The sequence below is a fragment of the Pholcus phalangioides genome, unplaced genomic scaffold (assembly GCF_987345545.1).
Source record: "Pholcus phalangioides strain wild (caught in Gottingen) unplaced genomic scaffold, Ppha-v1.0 ptg000008l_1, whole genome shotgun sequence".
In the NCBI taxonomy this organism is placed as follows: domain Eukaryota; kingdom Metazoa; phylum Arthropoda; class Arachnida; order Araneae; family Pholcidae; genus Pholcus; species Pholcus phalangioides.
This window is the reverse complement of record NW_028301601.1, coordinates 56402250-56426066: the sequence shown is the minus strand read 5'-3', so window position 1 is coordinate 56426066 and position 23817 is coordinate 56402250. Positions and strand designations below refer to the sequence as shown.

At 38.0% G+C, this 23817-nt stretch overlaps 1 protein-coding gene across 1 annotated transcript; it reads right to left on the bottom strand.

The window, feature by feature from the left end:
* Positions 1 to 1028: 1028 nt before the first annotated feature.
* On the bottom strand, positions 1029 to 2717 carry LOC149084570 (uncharacterized). Its single transcript, XM_089235328.1, has one exon. It carries the CDS (start codon positions 2715 to 2717, stop codon positions 1029 to 1031), a length of 1689 nt encoding a protein of 562 aa, XP_089091454.1.
* Between the last annotated feature and the right edge of the window lie 21100 nt (positions 2718 to 23817).

The window sequence follows — 23817 nt, the reverse complement described above, 5'->3', positions numbered from 1 at the left end:
GAAGGAAAACCACACAAATAATCCTACATTATAACAAAACAAATTCTGGTTTAGATACCATAGATCGAATGGCTAAATGCTATAGTACGAAGAGAAAGACAAAAAGAGATTACCTCTAGCACTTTTTTACAACATAGTCAATGTCAGTGCTCTAAATGAATACTGTGCTTTACATACCCTATTTGGCTATTTTATTTCAAAAACAAAAAAAATTCTGATTTCACTTGGAAAAGAAGTGGCGCTTTTCAAAGACGATCAACATCAGGAAGCCAAGACGATGATGAGCCACCTAAGATGAAAGCTCGATGTGTAATGTGTCCATCAAAAAAAAGCCGCAAGACAAGAACCTGTTGCAAGAAATTTATAATAGGACTTTTATCAAACTTTTATAGTGTGATACCGGCCTAAGGAACTTGGATTTTTCTTTTATATTAGCTTAAGGCGACTGACTACGTGCGGGGTACTTTTTTTTAAAAAATGTCATTTTGGATGAAATGCATATGTTTTTAGTTTGAATATGGAATGGAATTAAGAAAATAAATGTTTTTTCATGAATATTTTGGCAAGAAAAATTTATATTGCTAATTATATGCCTAAAATTAGCATAATTTCAGTGTTTACGCTAAACATGGTACATGAAATACTACTGCTTATATAAACTTGTTTTTCACACAGAATGTTGCTATGGTATTGTTCTGTGCAATGAACTAGAAGTTTTGGAGTACTATGAAAACTTTTTGAGATATGGTTGTTTACGTGAAAAAATACACATTTTTCGTTTAAAAAACTTGATATTTTGAATTCAAAATGATGTAAATCAAAAAGTTTCAAAGATATTGCTTAGATCCTAGTTCATTGCACAGTCAGGCTCATATAAAACCCACTAGAAAAAATTCATATTGATATCTTGTAAAGTTTTGGAGATATCATGTTTTCCGCTGGCAAGAATAACGTAAATCGCAGTTTCTCAGAAAACGCATTTAAAGATTTCATTTGAAAAAAAAAGGTTTCTCATACACTGTAAACATTCAGAATTCTCCACATTTGTACGTCAGACCTTCCTTTGCTTCAAATTTCTCCAACTTCGACTTTCTTGCTCCTCTTTTTTTTCTTCTGGCCATTTTTGCCATTGGCGTTGCATGGTATCTCGAACACTTCACCCGCTCTTCATTCAACCCAGAATAAGTAGATGCTAGTTCTTCATCGATTGGGATTCCTAGGTTTTCAAGAACCGGCAATATGCCCACATAACCAGAATTGAAAAGCAGAACTGCAATATTGGTCCCCAGCAGCATTGTTTGTAGTTCGACAAAAGTGCCCTTAGGCAAAATCGTCCAAATCACACTGTTGAAGCTTTCGTTGGAGTTCTGTGTCATGCCGTGCAAGCACTTTGAAAGCAGGGATTGTGCACAGAGACTCATGTATGTTGGCTTTATTACATTTATGATGTCACTAGAGAGACCAGGAGATTTATCAGTAATTTTATGTCCTTCATGTGCAGCTTTCTGATGCTTACACCAACTGTCGGGACCTCTTGGACATTGTCCATGCATGTTCTTTTTATCACTGGAGCAACAATGAAAAAATGCAGCTATGACGGCAGACTGCATATTTTTTAAATTTCCCACATTGCTACGAATAGCAATGCCATAGTAATTTTGGAGTTTATCTATAAGTTTATCGGTTAATTTCCCTTTACCACTCAGTCCTTTCGTGGTTTTCTTGAGTTTCCTCAAACGCGCACCAACCCTCTTCTGAACATGGCCAATGCATTCCAGTTTAGTGACACTATTTCTGCCATAGATGTCCTTTACATTCATATATGCCTTGGAGTCACCATCCCCATAATATTCTGCATATTTTAGTTCCCGCTTTAGAATTGATCTTTCGAAAATTCTATATGCTCCAACTACTTCCATACTTGCAGACGAGCCCTTGTGGTTGGAACACACATGAACTGTTTTTAAAGATTTTCCCCTACAAATTCTGCAGTACTGTGACATCACTTCCAAATCTAATATCTTTCCAGAATCAATAGAAATAGCAGACACACAACCATTTAGAGATGTATGACCACGTCGCTGCCAGGTACCGTCGACAGACACACCACAACTTGGTATTTTTTCTTGTCCAACTTCCTTCAGTGCTCTTATCTCATTAGCAGCCTCTTTCATATTTTGCTCAGTAGCAGAACGAACAGCTTTTTGTAACAATAGTTCACGGTCCCTGAATGCATTTTTTGAAAGAAAAGGTAAATTCAAAGTTACCAGGAACTTTCTACCAGCAGTGTAGCCTTTGCCAATAAGTCTCAATCCAAGGACCACTAATGAATTTATAACATTTTTGCTGCTGCTATTTTTTCCAGTTGAGGCAAATGCTTTCGAATACCCACATTTACAAGATAAGGCGAAGTTCGAGCACAGTCCGAATCTTGAATCTTCGTTCAGTTTCATGCCAGTCTCGTAACACATTGGGCAGCAAAGAACAGAAAACACAGATACTAATATAGAGATATCAAATATTCTATTTCCCTTCAACTCTCCACACTGTGGAGATGTGGCTTTCTTTTTATCAGTATAAATGTTCAATTTCGATGAACTAGCAGTCATAATAGGTGTGTCAACGGAGGCAATGTTAGAATCAGGGGAGACAGCTTTCGTATGACGGTTTCCACAAAATGAACGTTTTTTGCTCCTCTTTGCACGTACCTTCGGCATCGTGAATGTTCAAAAAAGCGTTACAAAAAATTATATAGAACTTCAAAACCAAAAATTCGAAGAAATACAAGTTAAAATAACAGTTGTTTGGTATACAACGTGCAACTAGAATGTAAACAAACAGTGCTTTCGATTTTGTTGCCACTCGCCTGATTATGTGAATTTAACATTAATATTTATTTATAAACATTACACAGAAATATTTCTAACTAATCCATAAGTAAAAAATATGTGATTCAAGGGTATTTCTATGCAAAATAAGTATTTATTACAACAGAAACGTCATTGTTTACATATTTTAGGCCCTTTAAATAGTACTTCCGGTGCTGGAAATTATCACTTCCGGTTAACTAAATGAGCTATAACTTCGGTTCTAATTAACGTAGGAACAAAAACAAACCATTTTTAGATTCCTGAATAAATATACTTTCAAATGAGCAAATAAAAAAAAATTCGCAAATTTTGAAAAAAATGGCCGTTTCAACGTAGGCAGTCGCCTTAAACAGAAACAGAGCAATTACATTTTAATTGGAAGTTAGGGGACGTGGGGACCGTTTAAAAATGTAGTCTTTTTTATTTTCTCACACACTGTATTCTCACTCTCAAAACTGGTACAGAGTTGAACACATTTTGAGCAGTTTTTAAAGTGAAACCATACCACACTACGGCAAACGGTTGATGAGATAAAGGCCTCATTAGCACTTACAGGACACCCTGTATATCCATAGTATTATGAACACTAGAAACTGTAGTCGAACTGAAGAAACTTTAGTAAACGAACAGTCCTTTGCCCCCCCCCCCCTGTCTAACTGCTTCTTAAAATTTCCCTTTTATGTACGTCTCGAAAACATGTATGAGAAACACTGGGACACTGTCTGCAGTCTGGACGAGCAACGATATTCACAGAATATTGCGGAACAATGTTTTACAACAGGTCAGAAACAATTCGCGAATTGTTCAGCAACATTATATACATGTGTGGACTAGGCTTTAGATGTGTTCTATCCCTGCTTGGAGTTTTGCTCACGAGTTCTGAATTACCCTGGATATCATAGGGTTGAAACGCAGTTGAAACTTGAGAAAACAGCATATCGAACGATATAATACAATGATACGCTATCCCCAGTTCTCTCAATTGCATATAATATCGGATGTCTGATGGCTTTGGTCCTTATTACACAATGGATGAGAGATTTAACACTAGAACCGCGGCACTTTCGGTATACCTAGAACCGCGGACTGGGTCAAATTGACCCAAACTGTGAAAAAACGGTATTTCATAGCGAAAAAAAGTAATTCATTTTTGGTTCCTGGGTTTTTCCTTACTCTTATTCAATGTTGTTTAATTGCGTATTTATAATGGAAAACTATATTTTTTTATGAATATATAATGGGCTTCAAAATTAGCTAAAAAATGATGTCATTCAGGAAAAATAAGATTTAGTATACATTATTTACTGTATTCAGTCCAAAAACATTTTTCAGTAATCTTATAATAGGACAAAGATGTAAAATAAGCGTGTCAAATTGAATATGAGAAAGTCTATAATATGATTCTGTCAAATAAGTATTGATTTCTTACTGATAAGGGGAATTTATGATGAGCAGTTGAGCAAATTTTTTTAATATCATTCTTGCACATTCATCGCATGTTGAAGTTGCACATCCCATGCAAAAATTAACAGTTTTGTTTCCACATTTTTATGTTACCTGACACATCAGATCGTTTATTTTTATTTATTACTATTAATAATTAATTAATTAATTTACACTTTTGCGCAAGGGCAACACGTATGTGGAATGCAGTTCTTCAATAAGATTTTAGAGGAACTGCTTTCCAAAAACTAATTCTGGCCTTCTGTACTGCGCTATACAAAATACAGGAATATGTTTATAGTCAGGTCCAGGATGTTGTAGAAAACGTCTGTGATATTGCACCTTCACCGAATATTTTCTGGGCATTTGATCGCTACAACTGCGATCGTAACACTTTGCTGAATTGTAGTGTGAAATAGTTTCTGTGTGTGGAAGCTTTTTGGGGCTACTACTGCCAATATTGACTGCCAGATGAAGCGTGCTGAGTAATGAAAAACTCATATTGTTCTTTCCTTGATAAATTGTAATTGTGGCATCATTGTTCTATACAACTGTACTTTCACTATCTTTATTGCATCAGATAATATTGCTCTTCGATTTCGTCTCACCGTCTCTACTAAGCTCTATTTTTTTTATTTTTTTTGGCTTATAGCATTTGAGCCAGCTTCAGTGTAGTGAAAAGAAAAGTATCAGTTGAGCCATTTCTGCCCTTGTTCTCAAATGACTTGATCAGTTGCATCACTATGTGCTCTGAAAGAGAGAGATTCGTTGGGCGCTGATACTTCCCAAGATTTGGAAATCCATTCAAAACGTATTTGATGCAGGCCAGAATTTTATTCTTTTTCTATGACATCGTTTGCCTACAGAAATTTCAACTACACGTATTTTCTAGAGTTAAACTTTTACTCCCCCAAAATCTTTTATGAGTCTCGTCAGAATTCCAGGTATTAAAGTTTACAAAGGAAAAAAATACAGGGTGATTATAAAAAAACTATCCCGACATATGGGCCCCTAACTACCATACCATTCACAGAAACTGAATCAAATTTTGGCATAAGGTATTTTGATGTATGCGCTGAAGAATGATATGAAAAACAACAGTGTCACTCTAACAGTTACGGTTACAGTGAAAAAATTTCGAAAATATCAAATGGCAACACCAAGTTTTTTGTATTGGAATGTGATCTATATTGTGAAAAACCCTAAATAGCGTTCGAACGGCAACTGTAGCATGAAAATCACCGGCGGTAGATAGGCTAAAAGTGAGGACAACCAATAAGGACAGAGAAGCAGCATAAAATAAAGCATTTTATTGTGTTTCACAAATTTTCCACACGACCTTGTGGAGGACTAATCAGGCTGGGATCTCAAACGGTGTGACGAATGAAACGAACATTAATGCTCTGGTGCACGGAAAAGTCCTTTTTACTTTTTCCTTGCCTAGCTCCGGGGATTTTCGTGCTACAGGTGCCATTCCAACGCTATTTAGTGTTTTTCAGTATGGAGATCGCATTCCAATACAAAAAACTTTGTGTTGCCATTTGATATTTTCTCACTGTAACCGTAACTGTTAGAGTGACACTTGTTTTCCATATCATTCTTGAGCGCATACCTCAAAATACCTTATGCCAAAATTTCATTCAGTTTCTGTGAATGGTATGATAGTTAGGGGCCCATATGTCGGGATAGTTTTTTTTATAATCACCCCGTATATATATTTAGCTCTATTTGCCATTCCCCCATTGAAAAAAGATAATCTGCTCTGACAATGAATCGGCCTTGACCTTGAAAGACCTTTATTCTTCACTATCTTCATTTAGAAATACTTTTTAGAAAGGGTACCCACTTCCAAGAAAATTATACAAACTTTTTTTCCTATAGAATAGTACGTTGGGTCAAAATGACCCAAACCGCGGTTCTAGGTATAAGTACTTATAGCTCTAGAACACGAAACGGGAATAAAATGAAATTTTCGTGAATTAATATTCATATGATATCATGAAAAGTCACGAAATTTGTTTAACATCTGCCGGTAAGTTTTTGAGATAAATGAAAACAAAGTTTGATTTGGGTCAAATTGACCCACTCCGCGGTTCTAGTGTTAACACAAAAAACAAATAGTAGCACCAGTGCCGTAACTAACCATCCCTGTGCCCTTGATTGACAACCTTGATTGACGTTTTCACGACTTTTCAAAAATGAAAATATAATCATATGCAATGGAATACTGTTGAAAAATGACTAAGTTGCTATCGTTAAAATTTTATTCTGACACATTTGATCATATTTTATTGAAGCATCTGCGAGAAATCGTAATCATAAATGTGGGACAGCGTCCATTCCCGACAAAAATTGGAAAGCGGAATTACATAATAAGCGGAAATTACATAATTACAAAAAGTACGTAATGTCTCGTTACGAGTCAGGAAATATTAATTAGCAAATGAAAGTCATAAATCTTTTTTGTTTTGTCACCGTTAGGTACCAAAAGAACATCAGATGATCATTCCCTGAATGTGATCAGCCCTAATTCCAGGGATTTCTTGTCAAACTGCAATGAAAATTAAAATAAACGTCTCGAAGAATGTTGCTCTATATTCGAGAAGTCATTGGATTTTCATCAACATTGTAAGCAAGGATGAATAAACAGAAAAACTGATAGGTACGGCATATCCGAATGTGTGTTATATCGAGGAGCATAGTATCTGTATAGTACTTCTAAAGGGTTACGATACAGCAAAAATTAGCTTAGCATTACGATACACTAGAAACATTGGCGTTATCAGTTCCGTAACTACCGTGGCTGCTATTGTTCTGCTGGAATTGAGTGATGATGAGAGCTGCATAAGTTACGAATGTGCCCACGCATGTTAGGATATTTCTTTTGCCGATATTCAACATGCCGGCGGCCGTCATGTAAATAACTTCTCTGTCCACGATGGCTTTCAATAATTTCAGATAATTGCTTGCCTTTGTGTTTCTTCGATTGACGAAGACGTAGTTTTCGTAGATTTTTCGGCATTCTGCCCTCACCTGATGCTGAGCCTGAGGTATCTTCGAGGAGACGACGATGATTGCGAACATCGAAAGAACACCGTAAAGCACGTGAACTGCTAAATAAGCCACATACGCGGAATCACTTATCACAAAATTAGTAGCGAGTACTACACTGGAAATCATTAGAAATAATATCACGTAATTATGCATAAAAACGATCAACAAAGTTACAGAGAAACTGTCTCTCATTTCTTGTACGACGTTTAGCATTTTTTTGTGTAAATGAAACATGGTAGACGTTTTCTCGTCCGAAATCTCATCGAAAGACGCGCACATTTCTTTGAATGACAGGAGCATTGAGTGAATTTCAGCACCTAGTAAACAATACACTAATGTCAAAAATGGCGGAACAATCACTAAAAGATACGCTCTCAGAACCAAGCCGACTACCAGAGTAAAAATCGACAAATAATGTGGGCAGTCGTCTGAACTGAAACAGTAGAACCGAAAATGTCGGTTATCGTAGCGTATCATAGAAGGCAATCGAATCCCCGCTACAGATACAATGTAAACCAGCGTCACAAGCATTATCTTGTAAAAGAAATTAAATTTCGACATCGAAAAGTTGTGCTTCCTTGAAATTGCATCTACATGATACGAAACCGCGACTATTTCGCTGGACTTGAGCTGCACCGACAACCATGTTATCGAACTGAGTAATTGCACACAGAAATGAATTGCAATGACGTACGCATGGTATCTGGTTGTAATTGGCGTTGATATCGCCATCATCATTTCGAGAATGAAGACGTAGATACAGCAACTCCAGCATAGAATCGTGAACTTGTTGGTTAATAGTTTGCGCCAAAATATCTAGCGACGTAAGCGTATGTCGATACAACACAATCTCATGAGTTGTATTATCAAATGAGTACTCGAACGAATCTTTCTTTTTTGTGTAACGTCATGTGGTTTCAATGTAAACGCCACCGGTCTAGAGACCATTTCGATTTTCGGAAGATTATAGCCAGAGGTACTCGTGATATTCAGTTGAGATCATGTGACAGTATTATTTTCAGTCTACCTTCTTTAGTTCACCCTCGAGTCAAAGTCCAACTGTTCTTCAATATCTCGACTGCTTTTGTCAATTCATCTCTCCAACTTGTGACGTCGGTGCCGATGTAGCCTAAGCTTGTGTCTGAGAGATTGACAAAATACATAAAAAGCAACCACTGCTATTAGAAAATTGAGGACCCATCAGCTTAAAATTATAATAATAACGATTCAAGGCGAGGGGCGTGCTCAATACGAATCGTTTACGATGCATTCACGTTAAAATGATTTTTGATGGCTTTTGTGTAGATGACAGCAAACTAAGGAAACAAGTTTACCACTAATAGGATCTGACGAAAGAAATTTTTGAAAGCACTGAAAGTAATGACCAATTTGTCTAATGACAATTCCACAGAATCACATTATCGTGAATTTATATCACCACATCATGCATCAAAAAACACGATTAAAGGCGCGGAAACACACTACGCTGACGTGACGTGTTACCACACGTTAATGCGTGTGATATAAAGTTCCACCGATGAGTCTTCTGTCGGTATGTTCACACTGTGCTGACGTGACGTGGTAAATGATGATGATGTAATCTGACGTAACACGCAAAAATCCGTGCACACTACTCTGACGTGACGTGGACCACGTAGAAATGCGTGCGATATAAAAATTCCACCTATGAGTTTTGTGTAGGTACGCGTTCGCACTGTGCTGACGTGACGTGGGAGTATGTCGGACTATGAAATCCTACGTGACATGCCTTATTACGTGTCAAAAACAAATCAAAACTTTCAGAGTTTCGTCAATAGCAGTGTGAAGACGCCGTATTTGTTTTTCTCGTTCTTTTTGTTCGTTCGTGTTTTGATCAATGTTGTGTTTTGTTCGCGTTTTGACGATGAAAGAACTTATCGAACATATTCGGTCAAATTCTCTGCATGACCCTACCAATAGGTCTGGGCCATAATCCCGAAGAGGTCGAATTTAAAATTTTAATTTTGCCGTATAAGCCGCAGTTCGCGCTTTCTGTAGGATTCTGCATTTCTCGCGGTGTGGGGCGTTGATAAGAATAATATAAATTACATCAAATACATTCTATTTTTCTGATCGCAATTTATTATTAGTATCGGCACAACGCCCCTCGCTGCAATAAACGCAAATCCCGACAGAAAGCTCGATGCGCGGCTTATACGGCGAAATTTAATTTCGCTCGTCGGGATTATGACCCAGACCCGTGGATAGGGTCAAGCTCATGACGTCACTGAAATCTTCCATTTCTTCTATAGTCATTGAATGTGCTGCAGAAAAAGGTAAAGATTTCGCAAACGTCGGCCTGATATATCCAATGGCTACAGGTTCGCCAGACAGCTGTCGATCTACATTTATGAGAATCATAGCCGCCCTTAAGGGTGTGGGACATGTGCGTTGCCACCGGGCCCTGCGTTTTGGGGACCCGCTTTTGCGGTAGTAATAGTTTCTTTCATAAATTCTGGAAATCTGCATTTTCATTTAGAAAGAAATAGTTCTGAATTTCCACCATATCTGAAATTGTTTTTTAATAATTTCTGAATTTTTTCACCAGTTTCGGAATTATAGTGAAACCTCGTTATAACTATATTCTGCGGACCTGGGAAAAATATCGTTTAACATTCGAATATAGACATTTCTGAGCAAAACTTGAAAAAATATCGTTGTATCGAGTAACGCTGTAGCGAGGTTTCACTATATTTCTATTATTCTATATTTTTACCAATTCTAAAAAAAAAAAAATATTCTCCTAACATTTATTTCGAATTTTCATGATTTTCATTTTCTGAATTTTCGAATCCTCTCTCTCACAGAAGAAAAACAAAATCGGGGCTAAGGGGACCAGCTATTATTTTCGCGACGGGCCCCCCATGCATGGTAAAGGCGGCCCTGTATGGGATACATCCACATTCTTTTCTCGAACACTTTACTACAACGATTAATACAGTCATTTCACAAATTCGTCATCATGCCTTAATGCATCTCTTAAAACATCAGACCAGTGTGCACACCATATAATGTCTGATATGATCCCGTGCCATCTGACGTGGCGTAGTTACACGTCCAAATGTTATATGGGGGGGGGGGGAAATCATTGCAGAACAATTTCCAGATTACCAAATTCACCCAAACGAAGCGGTAGGTTACAGGTAGTCTCAACATACAATAGAAGTCTTTCCCATTCGCGTGGGCAATATCTTCCCCCTGGAGGCGATGGAAAGATCCAGGGGGCGGTAGAAGCTTTGGGTTTAGTATAAGATCCTATTGGATGGTGTGAGTTGGGGGCGATGAGGTGAAAATTTTTTTAAAGAAGGGGCGCGATGGGCCAAAAAGTTTGGGAAACTGCAATAGAACGTCAAAGCTGATATTTTCTCTTATGCATTTAATACACCTCGTAGGAGCTCAGAAATTCGCGGCCTTTAGTTACCGCATCTTTGACAGCATTGAGTGTCGATACTTCTCGTAGAGCTCCACTCATTAGATAGTCCTAAGTTCCAATATATTCGATATATCTTCATTGTTGTCATTGTCAGTCAGATCGATTTTCCTAATAAACAACAAGGTAGACAAAAGAGTCGTTTCATTACGAAAGTGTGATTCCACTCCACACATGCGTAATTGTTTGTGATATATAGTAATTAAAAACATTAGTGGGTTTTGTGAGAAATTTATTTCGATAATCAATTAGAAGAAAACCTTTAACTTCTAAAACGTTTGATAGAATGGAAAACTTAATAGGTTATTGCCGCTATTCGTTGACCAAACTACTGAACATCATTGCAGTTCCTTGAGGAAGATTTCATGGATAAACTAACTAGAGAGGGGTGGTGTAGTTACGGATAATAATATTCATACAACCAAGGTTTTATATTTGTAAATTCAATTTTTACGTCAACGGACACTCTAATCCAATCTTTTACACAGTTTCATTAGTTGTAATTGCAAATTAATAATTTACATCCAGATTTATTTATGTCTTTTGTCGAAGATATCTAATGGAACTCTAAGGAAACTAGATCATCCGAAAGAGCCAATAGATAGCAGCACTGTAGAAGCGCCGCTGTGGTGGTCGAGTGGTCATAGTGACGGACTCGCATCGCGAGGATCCGGGTTCGAACCCCACCAGCGGAACAGTGGTGGTCGGCTGAAGTTGGTTTCCTGTGGTTCCCAACTTCAATGCGCGAATGCGAGCCGATTTCCCCGTTAAAAAGTCTCGACACAGAGAGCAGCAGGCCTACAACGTTACAAATATTCAATCATTGCACTTCACTCACAATTTGAAGTATAGATAGCAGCACTGAAATATCACACACAACACTAGCTACACACTTAGACTAGTAGGTGCACTCACTTTGTTCCAGACTCTGCCACGAAGCTGGGCTAGAAGAAATCTCGGCAACGGGATAAGTCCGGTGGCAGAGACCCTGACGTTCATTCAGCACTGACGAAGTATGACTTCTTTTTTCAGATAATAAATTGATTTAAAAAAAAATATCGGGTAGGGTGTGTCCATATAGACACGGCCGCAAAATTTGACGTAAATATGTTCTTTGTGTCTTGAATCACGTGGTCAGGTACTAATAGGATGAAATTGGTATCATCGGGGATTTATCTTCAGGGAAAATTCACCGCCAACAATTCACTGCCATGCAATTTACCAGAAAATTCACGGCTAAGAAAATTTACGACCAGTTGATTGAGTTTATAAAAGAGTGAGCAACCTAGTGAGCAGATGATAGAATGAGTGGCATAGTGAGTGCATGAAAAAGTGAGCGACCCAGTGAGTAAGTGAGTTACCTAGGGTGTAAATGAGCCGCCTAGACATCAAGTGAGTGATCGGCCTACTGAAAGAGTGATCGAGTGATACAGTGAGGGACATGGTGAGCAAGTGAGTGAACCGGGGAGTAAGTGAATGAACAATCTATAGTGAGTGAGTGATATAGTGACCCGGTGAGTGACACAGTGAGCGAGGAATAGATTGAGCTGCCTAGTGATTGAGTGAGCGAGCGACAGCAACCTAGTTCTACAGGGACAGGTCGGTTTCGCCCATTCATTTACTCATTCGTTCACTTGCTTACTCGATCATTCAGTCACTTGTTCATTCACTCATGTCGGTGAATTATTTGGCGATGCATTTTTTTCCTTCGGTATTTGCGAGTGCTTTGAAAATGGAGTTGCTGTTGATTGCATGCCCTTTACAAGCTCACGGGTATACAGAAATCGCTAAGACAACTTTCTAAAACCCAAAGTGCAATGGAGTGACTGACCTCACATCGTTTATTCGAGCAAGCTCGAATGTGCCACAAAGATTTTTACTGGGTGAATGCTTTGCCACTGGTACTCCTGGAGATTAGAGTAGCTCATCGAGAGAAGACCTGAATACCTCGTTAACTGAGATCACGCTTGGTACTGTACTACATCTGCCAGGTTACATTTGATCACTTTTGTCACACCACGGTCAATTTTCTGCACACGAGGGCTAATTAGACCGGGACCTACAATTTATTGCCGATTCCGAATGGCAGCCTTTTTTTTTATAGAGCAGTGCGTATTTGATACCAAAGATAAAAATATATCACTGCATAAGAGTAGGCTATTACTGGCAGCAAGATCCTTCCCGACGCCTGTAGTAACCAGGTAGAATTCGTGATTCAAAGGTGTCGTTCATCTGAGCGAATATCATATATTGCTGCTTTTTCTCATTAAATATGAAGACAATTACTCCAGCATAAATTTCTTAAGTTTTGGCAATGAAATTCCAGCTCCTGAAATACGGGTTCAGTTGACTTTCGTTTCCGAGTTCTGTAGGAAAATTATGCTAATCGACAATTTCAAAGGATCAATCGCACATGTTTTGTGAAGTAAGTAGATTTGAAATTTTTTGTGCTCAAATTTCAAGGACATTTTTACGAGGAAAAAAAATTGACAAATTGGTACAGTAGAGTCTCACTTATCCAACATAAATGGGCCGGCAGAACGTCGGATGATAGGGAGGTGTTAAGGAAAAGCCTATTAAACGTCAAACTATGTTTTAATTTTGCACATTACGAACCTAATAATCATGTTTGCAGTAAAACAACAGAAAAAATTAAGTGAAAAAATGAATTTACAGTTACAGAATATTTTGAAGTTAAATACAGTACTTAAAAAAGTTCAGTCCTGCGATGATTTAAAAAAATTTTGATCGTAGCCTGTTTTTTTTTTTTTCTGACGACTGCCGTTTCTTCGAAAGTGCCAAATCTCGCCATCTTTGCAGCATCATTATGCCGATTCCCTGTAGCTTCTTTATGTTGCTTAATGCATTTAATTGCAGTTTCTAGAGCCTTAAATACATCGTTATGTGAAATTATGAACTCTCAACAGTTGGTGCTTGATCTTTTTTTTTATGCGGTGGGACGTCGGATAAACGGGACTCTACTGTATGTTGGAATTGATGAACTGCATAGTATTCTGCTGAAGACACAGCAGCAGAAAAGAGTTGAAATAAATCGACTTTACACATCACATCCAACCAGTGTCGACTTGATGCATGGGTCCGACTGGGTCCATGGCCCAAAAACCTCAAATGCAGAGGGACCTGAGTAAAATGAGATCTGGTTCGAATTACCGACAGTAAGCATTTCTAGCAAGATAGGGGCCCTCAGAAATATCATTTTAGCCGAGGGCCTATGATATGCTATTTTTTAAAATATATTTTATTTATTTTTTAATTTTTTATTTTTTGTGAAAAATAAAATTTTTCTTGTGAACAAATTACGAAATTTCTGACCTGAATTTTTTTTTTGCGAAATTTACATATACCTAATCATTAGAGATGCATTTATGGGTTTGCCGCCTGCGGGCTACAGGAATTCTGCTGCCCATCTCCCGCTTGTTGGGAGAATTGTCCCAATTGTCTTGACCACTCTTTCCCCGAATTCGCCAACCTGTACTATATCCCGTTTGTAGTCCCCCCCCCCTCCTGCAACTACACCTGTGTTTCTGAAGTCACTCTTTCAGTCATTCACAAGCTTTTAAACTGTCTTGGTCACTCACGGGCTTGCACACTATTTTGGTAACTCACAGGCCTGTACAATGCTTTGGTCACTCACATAATTACGCACGTTCAAAGTCACTCACTGACCTGGGCCTTCGTTCTGTAGGTCACTCGTCTGGTCATTCAAATGCTTGCTGTCGCTCCAAGTCACTCTTTTGCTCACTCACGTGCTTGCAAACTCTCCAGGTCACTGTTTTGGTTACTCACTGACCTAGTCCCTTGCTGTCTGGGCAGAGGCGGATTTATTGAGGGTATTACAAAATTCGTCTTGAACTTCCCGTATAATTCTACTAATTTTCTTGGCAACTCATTTCTGAAATTTGCAGCTCTGTCTGAACTTGCCGCACCGGATCATAGCCCGCCTGTAAATACTCCACTGTCCACCAGGTATGATGATGAGCATTTTATACATGCTCATCTGTGTTCAAGATTCCAGATTGTTCGATTCTGCGATGTAGTTAAGGAACGTTAGAAAACTAATAATACGTTTTGTAACTGTAATGATTCACGATGAGAAACCATTAATTTGTCCATTTTGCAAGAAATTGTGGAAGATAACAACTACAAGCAGAACATAATTTTATTTGTTTATTATCTATAAGACTAATAAGCTACTCTGACGACTTTCAAGCAGCCTTTCTGAGACGTCGTGATGAAGAAAGACTATTTTGTACATGTATGTGTAAAGCATGAGTGCAAGCATGTGTAGCATAAACAAACACCATGTCCAACGTTCCATGATGTCCAAACTCATTAAATTGATCATATAAATAATAGAAATTGATGAATATATGGAACAGTTTTACTATACCAATAACATCTTGATTCGCATTTTTAAAAATGAATGTTCTATGGATAGAAACTCCCTTATTACAATATGGAGAAGTTCAAGAAATATAACGGCTATCGGTCATTATCTTGAGTGCTTTCCACAATGTCGTGTGTATTTATCTTTCAAAGATCTTATTATAAAGCTATATTTTGTTTACGCCTGGCTGAAGAAAATGTAAAAACCAATTCGGAGATGAAGAGATTGAATCAATGATTTTACCTCGGCCTCGCAATAAGAATTAGAATTAGATCGATCTTCAATTTATAAAAAGTAATGAGACTGTCATTGCTGTGCGTTATCAGTGTGCTTATATAGGTACAGTCCTCTCTTTTGTTTGGGGAGAACAAAACATTGTATGTATGAAGAAACAAGTGAAAAAAAATCGATTAAATACATAACTTTGACGTCACTTGCAATAGAAACGTGTACATTCAACTCGCTTAAAACATACGCAGTATTTGAAAGTGCAACTCATTTGAGAACTTGTAGTTATCAGTCATTCACGATAGAATTTACATACGAGAAATGTAAATTGAAAGTACAAATATATGAGAGAGAGAACATTTAAATATCTCTTGTAATTTCAAACTAAATCGTCATAAAGTCGTAATATATTCGATATGATGTGGTTTTCACGAAAATCTGACGATGACAATTCCAGATCTAAGATTCGAACGAGTACTCGTTGCGTAATACGAGTCATGAGAATATGTTGCATCGACAGTCGCTTACGTCATGGGACATTTTGGCGCAAACTATTGTCAAACAAGTTCACGATGCTGGGCATGCTTTGCTACATCTACGTCTTTGCTCTCCAGGTGGTGCGAGTAGTGATGCAGGAATTTACAGTCAATAATTACGAAGTATACGTTGGTGTTACGGTTTTCTTTTTCTGCATGACATTACTTCGTTCGATTATCTGGCTGTCGGTGCAGTTCAATTCCAGCGAAATATATGCGGTTGCATATCATGTCGATGCAATTTTTAGAAAGAATAACGTCTCAACATTAAAATTCAGTTTAGTTCACAAAATGATTTTTGTGACAGTGATGTACGTTGTGTTGGCGCTAGTGGTTCATATTTATTCTATTATACGTTTTCCTGATTACTTCATGCATTACTATTGTTTCAGTTCAGGGGAATGTCCACGAATTTTGTCGTTTTTCACTCTCTTTGTTGGATTGGCACTTGAATCGCATTTCTTAGCTGTTGTCCCGACATTCTTGATAATAGTGTACTATGTGCTTTGCAAAAATATTTACTGTGTGTTCATGGCATTCAAAGAAATGTGTATCAATATAGGGCAGGTATCGGATAGAAAGATTTCATTCATGTTTCGTTTACACGAAAGAATGCTGTGTGTCGTTCAAGAGATGAGAGACGCGTTCTCAGATACCTTGATCGTTATTTTCATGCATAATTACGTGACGTTATTTTTCATAATTACAAATGTTATCTTCAATCGTGACGTAAACAAATCGGATCCTAAGAATGTCTTTTCTTTGACGATTTACTTGATTTACAGTATTTTCACTATGTTCGGAATCATCGTCGTCTCTTCTAAGATTCCTCAAGCCCAACATCAGGTGAAGACGGAATGCCGAAAAATATACGAAAATTACGTATTCACCAATCGAAGAAATTCTCACACAGGTAATTATCCGCATCTACTGAGATCCATGGTCGATAGAGAAATCATATACATGACTGCCGCTGACATGTTTAATATCGACAAAAGCAGTATCCTAACGTGCGTTGGCACATTTGTGACTTACGCGGTACTCATCATGACTCAATTTAAGGAGTCTGATAAGGAGCCTGAAACCGTCAACGTTTCTACACTGGGGTCTATAAACTAAAGGACCGATTGAAACTGTAATTGACACAAAAAAGTATTGTGTCAATCAATAACGAGTCAATTGACGAGATTTGCACATGTATTGAAGTAAATAATATGATTGATAATTAAAATATATCTCTGTGAAATAATTCCTGACCTACCATGCATGATTTTTTTCCGCCTACTTCTTGAACATGATTGTTTTGTAGATATAATTATCATCATGTTATACCGATGCAAGTTTAGTCCAGTAAAGATTTCTTTTCTGATGAAACAAGTACGTAGAGGGAAGGGGGGGAACAGACCCACCCCCCGTAAAAAAAAGATGAGGGGAAAAAAGTTGTCCATTTCAATTGTTCTCTCGCTTTGGCTCGCCTTCCGCCGAAATGAAAGTAGTTTCATTTAAAGTAAATTTTAAAGCAAAACACTTTTTCAACACCAATAGGTTTCATATCAAAAATGAGAATTCTACTCGTGTGTGTGTGTGTCTGTGACGCTTCTCTAAGTAAAATAAATCACGTAAAAATATTTCAAAATCACTTCCATTAAAAAAAGTTTAGCAAGTTGGGTATTTTAACTATAAGCAATATAATTCCACTTTCTATGCATCAATTTCTACACTGGAATAACGATCATTATTTTATGTTAGTGGTGTCATCTATTGACAATTTTGGAACGTTTTACTTTTAATTCTTCTTAAATTTTTTTGAAATGTCGATGAGAAACTGCAATCAAAATGAATCGCTGTTGCAGAAGTTATTATTCTTGCTTATTTATTATATATACTTTTTCAAAAGTAGAGTTGATTGGGTTTTTTTTTTGAGAAAGGTAAAAATGATTATATATACAATATCATTTGATATCAAAAAAGTTGAGATCCTTGTTTACGGCTCTCATAGTTCTCATCAAAGTTGACTTGCTAACGTAACTGTCAAATATCAGGAATTATTCGGTCTTTGGCCTGTGAAGTAGCTGAAAAATCCCTGGCCAAAGTTCGATGTTAGATGCTCGGGTAGGCACCAAATCATATAAAATAGCATGTCCTTAATACAGACTGATTCATCATCGCCCTGCCGAAACCTGAAGTTTCATGAAGAAAATTCATGAAATTTATTTGCAAGTTTTCATTCATGACGTAATGACTAACTGAAACTTTTTTTTCCAAAGTCAACTCCAGAGGAGGCTTCAAAGGTTACATTGAGAAATCACCTGAAACCGCTAAAGCTATATATTCATGAAATTTGGTCACAACGTTTGCTTCATAGTATCAGACTAAGTATCAAGGATGGTTTTTTTTTTTAAAATTCCACCCCTAAGAGTGTCATAAGGGGGTAAAGGTAGCGTTGAGAAATCAATCCGGACGAAAATCATTGACTCGTGCAGCAGGGGATCCCAAATTCGAGGTTCATCCACGGCCATGTTAAAGTCGGGTTGAGGTGTGCCGAATCGTCAGCAAGTAAGGCGAAACCACTTTTATTGTGGCTTTGGAAAATTATTGATCCTGTGACTACAGCTTCAATCACGGAACGCATGATAGACTACGTGAAGTTTTAAAGACGTGTGCGGGGTAATGTTCAGTACGTGGCGCGAAATGCTGCCTTTAAGGTCAGTTAAAGTTCTGGGATTGTCACAACTTACCAGACGTTTCAAATGCCTCCAAAGCCAAAAATCGTACGGATTAAGGTCCGTGGATCGGGGAGGACATAGCTTAGGGAAATGCTGGCTGATGACACGTTCTTCTTTAAAATGTGTTTTACGAACATTCTTAACACACCTGCAATGTGTGGAGGATCTCCGTCTTGCATAAAGATTTTGGAATGCGTGAGAAAAATTTAGTCAAATGGGAAATTTTTGCGGGAATTTTGCTGGGAGAGAGAGGTTACCATCACGTTCTTTATACATTTCTCTCGGCAATCTCTCTCGATTTTTATCTTTTAAATTTTCAATCTTACGCTTAATTTTATTAATTTAACAAAAGGCGCTTCTCAGGACCAAATCACATTGATCGCAATGGAGGATCTTCCTAGTAATTACTGTTATAAAGTAATCAGAAATGACGAGGAGAGAAAAACCGTTGTTTTTAAGAGTAAAAGATGTGACGAACAAAGAAACCGCTATGGTAAGTACTGTATAGCCTTTCCATTATACCAGGGGTCTTGAACGTGTGGCCCGCTGATCATTTCCTGAAAATAGTTGAAAACATTGAAAAATGATTTATTCTAGAGAATTAATTGAAGAAATAATTTCGAAATCAATGAAAAAAGTAATTTCAGAATTTATGCAAGAAGAAATAAATACTGTAATTTCGGAATTTATAAAAGAAATAATTCTAGAATAAATGAAGGAAATAATTCTAGCAATGAATTGAAGAAATCTAATATTTAGTTAAGAAACTATTCCAAAACTAATCGAAAATTTAGAATTAGATATAGAGATAATTCCAAAATTGATGAGAATCCTAAATTATTAAAATAAATAATTCCAGAATCGATTCAGAAACAAAAAATTTCCTATGTGAAGCTCAAGACAATCATCCACATGATTGAAACACTTCTGACACCATGGGGAAGTGATCAGCCCAGTTTCCCAAACTTATTTCCTCCTTGTCAACCAATAACTTCTGAGGGGCTGATGAAATGGTCCAGAGGAGCGAAGGCTGTAACGAGATGCCTTTGAATTTCTCTATAGATTAATGATTTAAAACTCATCTCGCCTATTGCTTGCTAGCACCCACGAGTGCTGCTCAACAGCCCAATTGGAAACCACTTCAAGAATTAACATTATGCTGGGTGCAATCAAAGCAAGGTCATTGAAAGGAGTAGATTTCTCTCTCCCCGCAGAAAAAAATTTCTGGCTATGTAAGACAACTTCAGATCTTAAACAGCTACCTGAGACGCGGGTGGATGTCTGACAAAGATTTTTCTGAGGTCCTACCTGACTAAAAATGGTCTGCCTATGAATTTACATGTATACTAAAGAAAATTTGAAGACGATCCCGCCAGGCTCGGGTGAGTTTGTGTTAAGATGACACTGTTCCACCCGTGTAAGGCATACATAGACAAGTTCTGGGGGAAGGGCACGATGGTATGCAATATATAATGGTCGCCATGACCCCGCAAGGTTAGGTAGGGCCCGGGACAATCATTTCCCTTCATGCTACAAATTCACTGTTGAAGGGACCATGAAAAGTTTGGTCTGCGGGCCCACAAAATATCCCAGCCTAGGGAGGGACCTTGCTTCAGGCTGTGGGAGCCACGATGGTCCATAATCACCGGATTTATTATATTTACGGTAACTTACACAAAAAATGTATAGGTTACCCCACATCCTTCGGCTGGGATCTTTGGCGTCCCATCCCCCACAGTAAATTTGTTCTGTGAAAAATATAAAAATTTAAAAAAATAGTAAAAAGAATCATCCTGGCTCTGTCAGACCCGTAATTGTGGGTGGACACGGGTCACCAGCATAGGCGATGATAGACTTGAACATCTGGGGGAACACGACGACGCCAATTCATATATATTATATATATATATGCCTACGGCTGGGATTTCAGGGCCGCAACCACGGCCTCCACATGGGCGGGGCTGACAGGGCTCTAACTCTGGGGCCCGAGACAATTCTCATAATTTTTTACTTTTTCACGCTCTAAATTAACTATAGAAGGACCCGTGGAAAGTCTGACTCCCCCCAGTTGCGGCCATGGCCGTAACTGGGGAGGGGGTGCGTCTGGTACCCCGGGCGCTGAACCAGAAGGGGGCGCCGAATTCACCTTTTAACTGTTTCTTCTACATCAAGGGGCGCCAAAATGCTGGCTTGCCTCGGATGACAAAGTATCTAGTTGCGGCCCTGCTCGGGGTATACACCTCAGGAAATGATTATTTCTTGAAATTAATATTCATATCACAAGAGATCCAATGAAATGGAAGGGGGGGGGGAGGGGCTTTTCTTTTTAATATTTGCTATTCCGCTTCAAGTATTTTTTTCCCGTGGTATTTATGTTAGGATGTTTGCTAACGTTATTATTTTGTCGCCAACGATAAATGGCCAGGCCTGACCACCCTCTACTAAATTAACCAATCAGGGAACAGAATACGGGCTTCCGAACATTTTGTCTGTAGATATCGTGAACATGCGGCGACCACACGCTCAATAAGAGAACTCTCTGATCTCATTAGCGTGTATCTCAGCTTGTAAATACATGTAAAAATTGCTGTTCTGTGAATAAATTTGTAATGTTCTGCAAAGTGTTTACCTCTCCTCTGCAAGGACTTGTAAAAAATTATCCGGAACAGTATGAATTATATAGGCTATAGCCGGCTTACCCCCACCCCCCTTCCCTGTAAATACGCTACTGTCCACCATGAAACTATATGATGAGTATTTTTGTGTGTGTGTGTTTGTGTGTGTGATAAGTGGTTGTCCGTGAATGCTAGCTGGATTCTGGTTCTGATTCAAATGAGACTGATAATTTTTTCCCCCCTCAATTTCATTTTGCTTTGTGCATATGTTTTAATGTGTGCAATATTATAATATGTGTTTCGTGACAATCGAAAGTGTATGCAAAAGGTACAGGTTATACATACAGGTATAAGCATACAATGTACATAAATTGGAATTTAAGAATAGTAATATGTATTTATATCAACGTGTCAATATTTGAGAGTTTGTGTGTCGAGGTATGACGGGCTGGACTGATTTGCGCCAGTATTTTTCATCCAGTGTGATATTCTTCGAGTGTGATATCAGGCTCTCCGAGACCGTCCATCCCTTTGGGAAAGAGCGCAAACCATCCCAAGATGGTCTCTCTGGGCGGTCAGCTGTCATGTCTGTCTGTCTGTCTGTTGTCCGTGTTAAACATTCTAGAATGTTCGATGTAGTTAAGGAATGTTAGAAAACTAATAGTAAATTTTGTAACTGTTACGATATTCACGATGAAGAAACCATTAATTTACCCTTTATGTAAGAAATTGTGTGGGCGGTGACAATTACACACAGAACCGAATATAATTTATTTCGTCGTCTCGAAACCTAATAATTTGCAGAATGCCTGACGATTTACAAATAGCCTTTCTAAGGCGTGATGAAGAAAGACAATTTTGTATATACATGCGTAAAGCATGATTGTGTGTATGCGTAGGGTAAACAAAAATCAAGTCCATCGTCATGTCCAAATTCATCAAATTTATTATGTTAACTAACAGAAATACCCAGCGCTTCCCGGGTTTTCTTCAATTACTGGGAGGATTGTAAAAGTGGCAAACCATTATGAAGGAATAAACTGTTATACATAAACAGAAAACCCGGGCGGCACGGGTCATTTTTGCTAGTTATACATATGCAGCATTAAAGAAGTGACAAGCCATTGTAAAGGCATGTGCAAGTCTGAAACGCATTGTTAGAGAGCCACGACAACCGAAGTAAACATTCTGAAAGTGAATGTTGGGGCCTCAGGAACCACTTTCGCCGGACAGTTATTCGCCCATTTCGGGCATCTGCCCAAGTTATTAAGTTTTAAAGCAGCCTATGGTCCAATTTCGGTTCTGTTTGGTATGCATGCAAAATTTGGTGACGATGGGTCTGAAATTGTAGATTTGTATAACGAACATACATGCACTTTCGCATTTATATATATAAGATAATATAAATTAATAAATATGGAATAAATTTACAAAATGTAAAGCATTACTACAGCAATAGCATCTAGATTCGCATTTATCAAAATAGATGTTCTAGCAGTAGAAACTACCTTATTACGATTTGGAGAGATCAAAACTTATTACGATTATCGGGCATTATCTTGAGTGCTTTCCACAATGTCGTACGTGTGTGTATTCGTCTTCCAAAATCCTATTAGAAGCTGTATTTTGTATATGTCTGGTTTTTTATGATTGAAAAAAAGGCAAAACGTTGAAACCAAAAAAATCAAGATGAGATTGAATCAATGATTTCGCCTCGGCGTCGTTGTAGCAATTCAAATGAGCTCGACCTTCAACTTCTGCAAAGTAATGAGACTCTCATCGCTGTATGTACTGTATGTTATCAGTTTGCTTATGTAGTTACCGCCCTCTCTTTTATTTGAGGAAAACAAAAAGGTTTATGTATGAAGCGAAAAGTGAAAATAAAGAAGAAGATTAAATACACATACATTAGACGTTCCTTGCAACAGAAACAAGTATACATTCAACTCGCTTAAAACATGCGCAGTGTTCGAGAGTCTAACGCATTTGAGAAATTGTAGGGATATCAGAGCCATTCACGCTAGAATCTACAAGCGAGAAATGTAAATTGGAAATACAGATATATGTGGGAGAGAGAGAACATTTAACTATCTCTTGTAATTTCAAAGTACATCGTCATAAAGTCGAAATATATTGGGATATGATGTGGTTTTCAGGAAATTCTGACGATGCCAAGTCCGGATCAGAGATTCGAGCGACTACTCGTCGCATAATACGAGTCATGAGAATATGTTGCATCGACAGTCGCTTACGTCATGGGATATTTTGTCGCAAACTATTGTCAAACAAGTTCACGATTCTGGGCATGCTTTGCTACATCTACGTCTTTGCTCTCCACGTGGTGCGAGCAGCGATGCGGGAAATTTCAGTCAATAATTACGAAGTATACGTTGGTGTTACGTTTTTCTTTTTTTGCATGAAATTACTACGTTCGATTATCTGGCTGTCGGTGCAGTTCAATTCCAGCG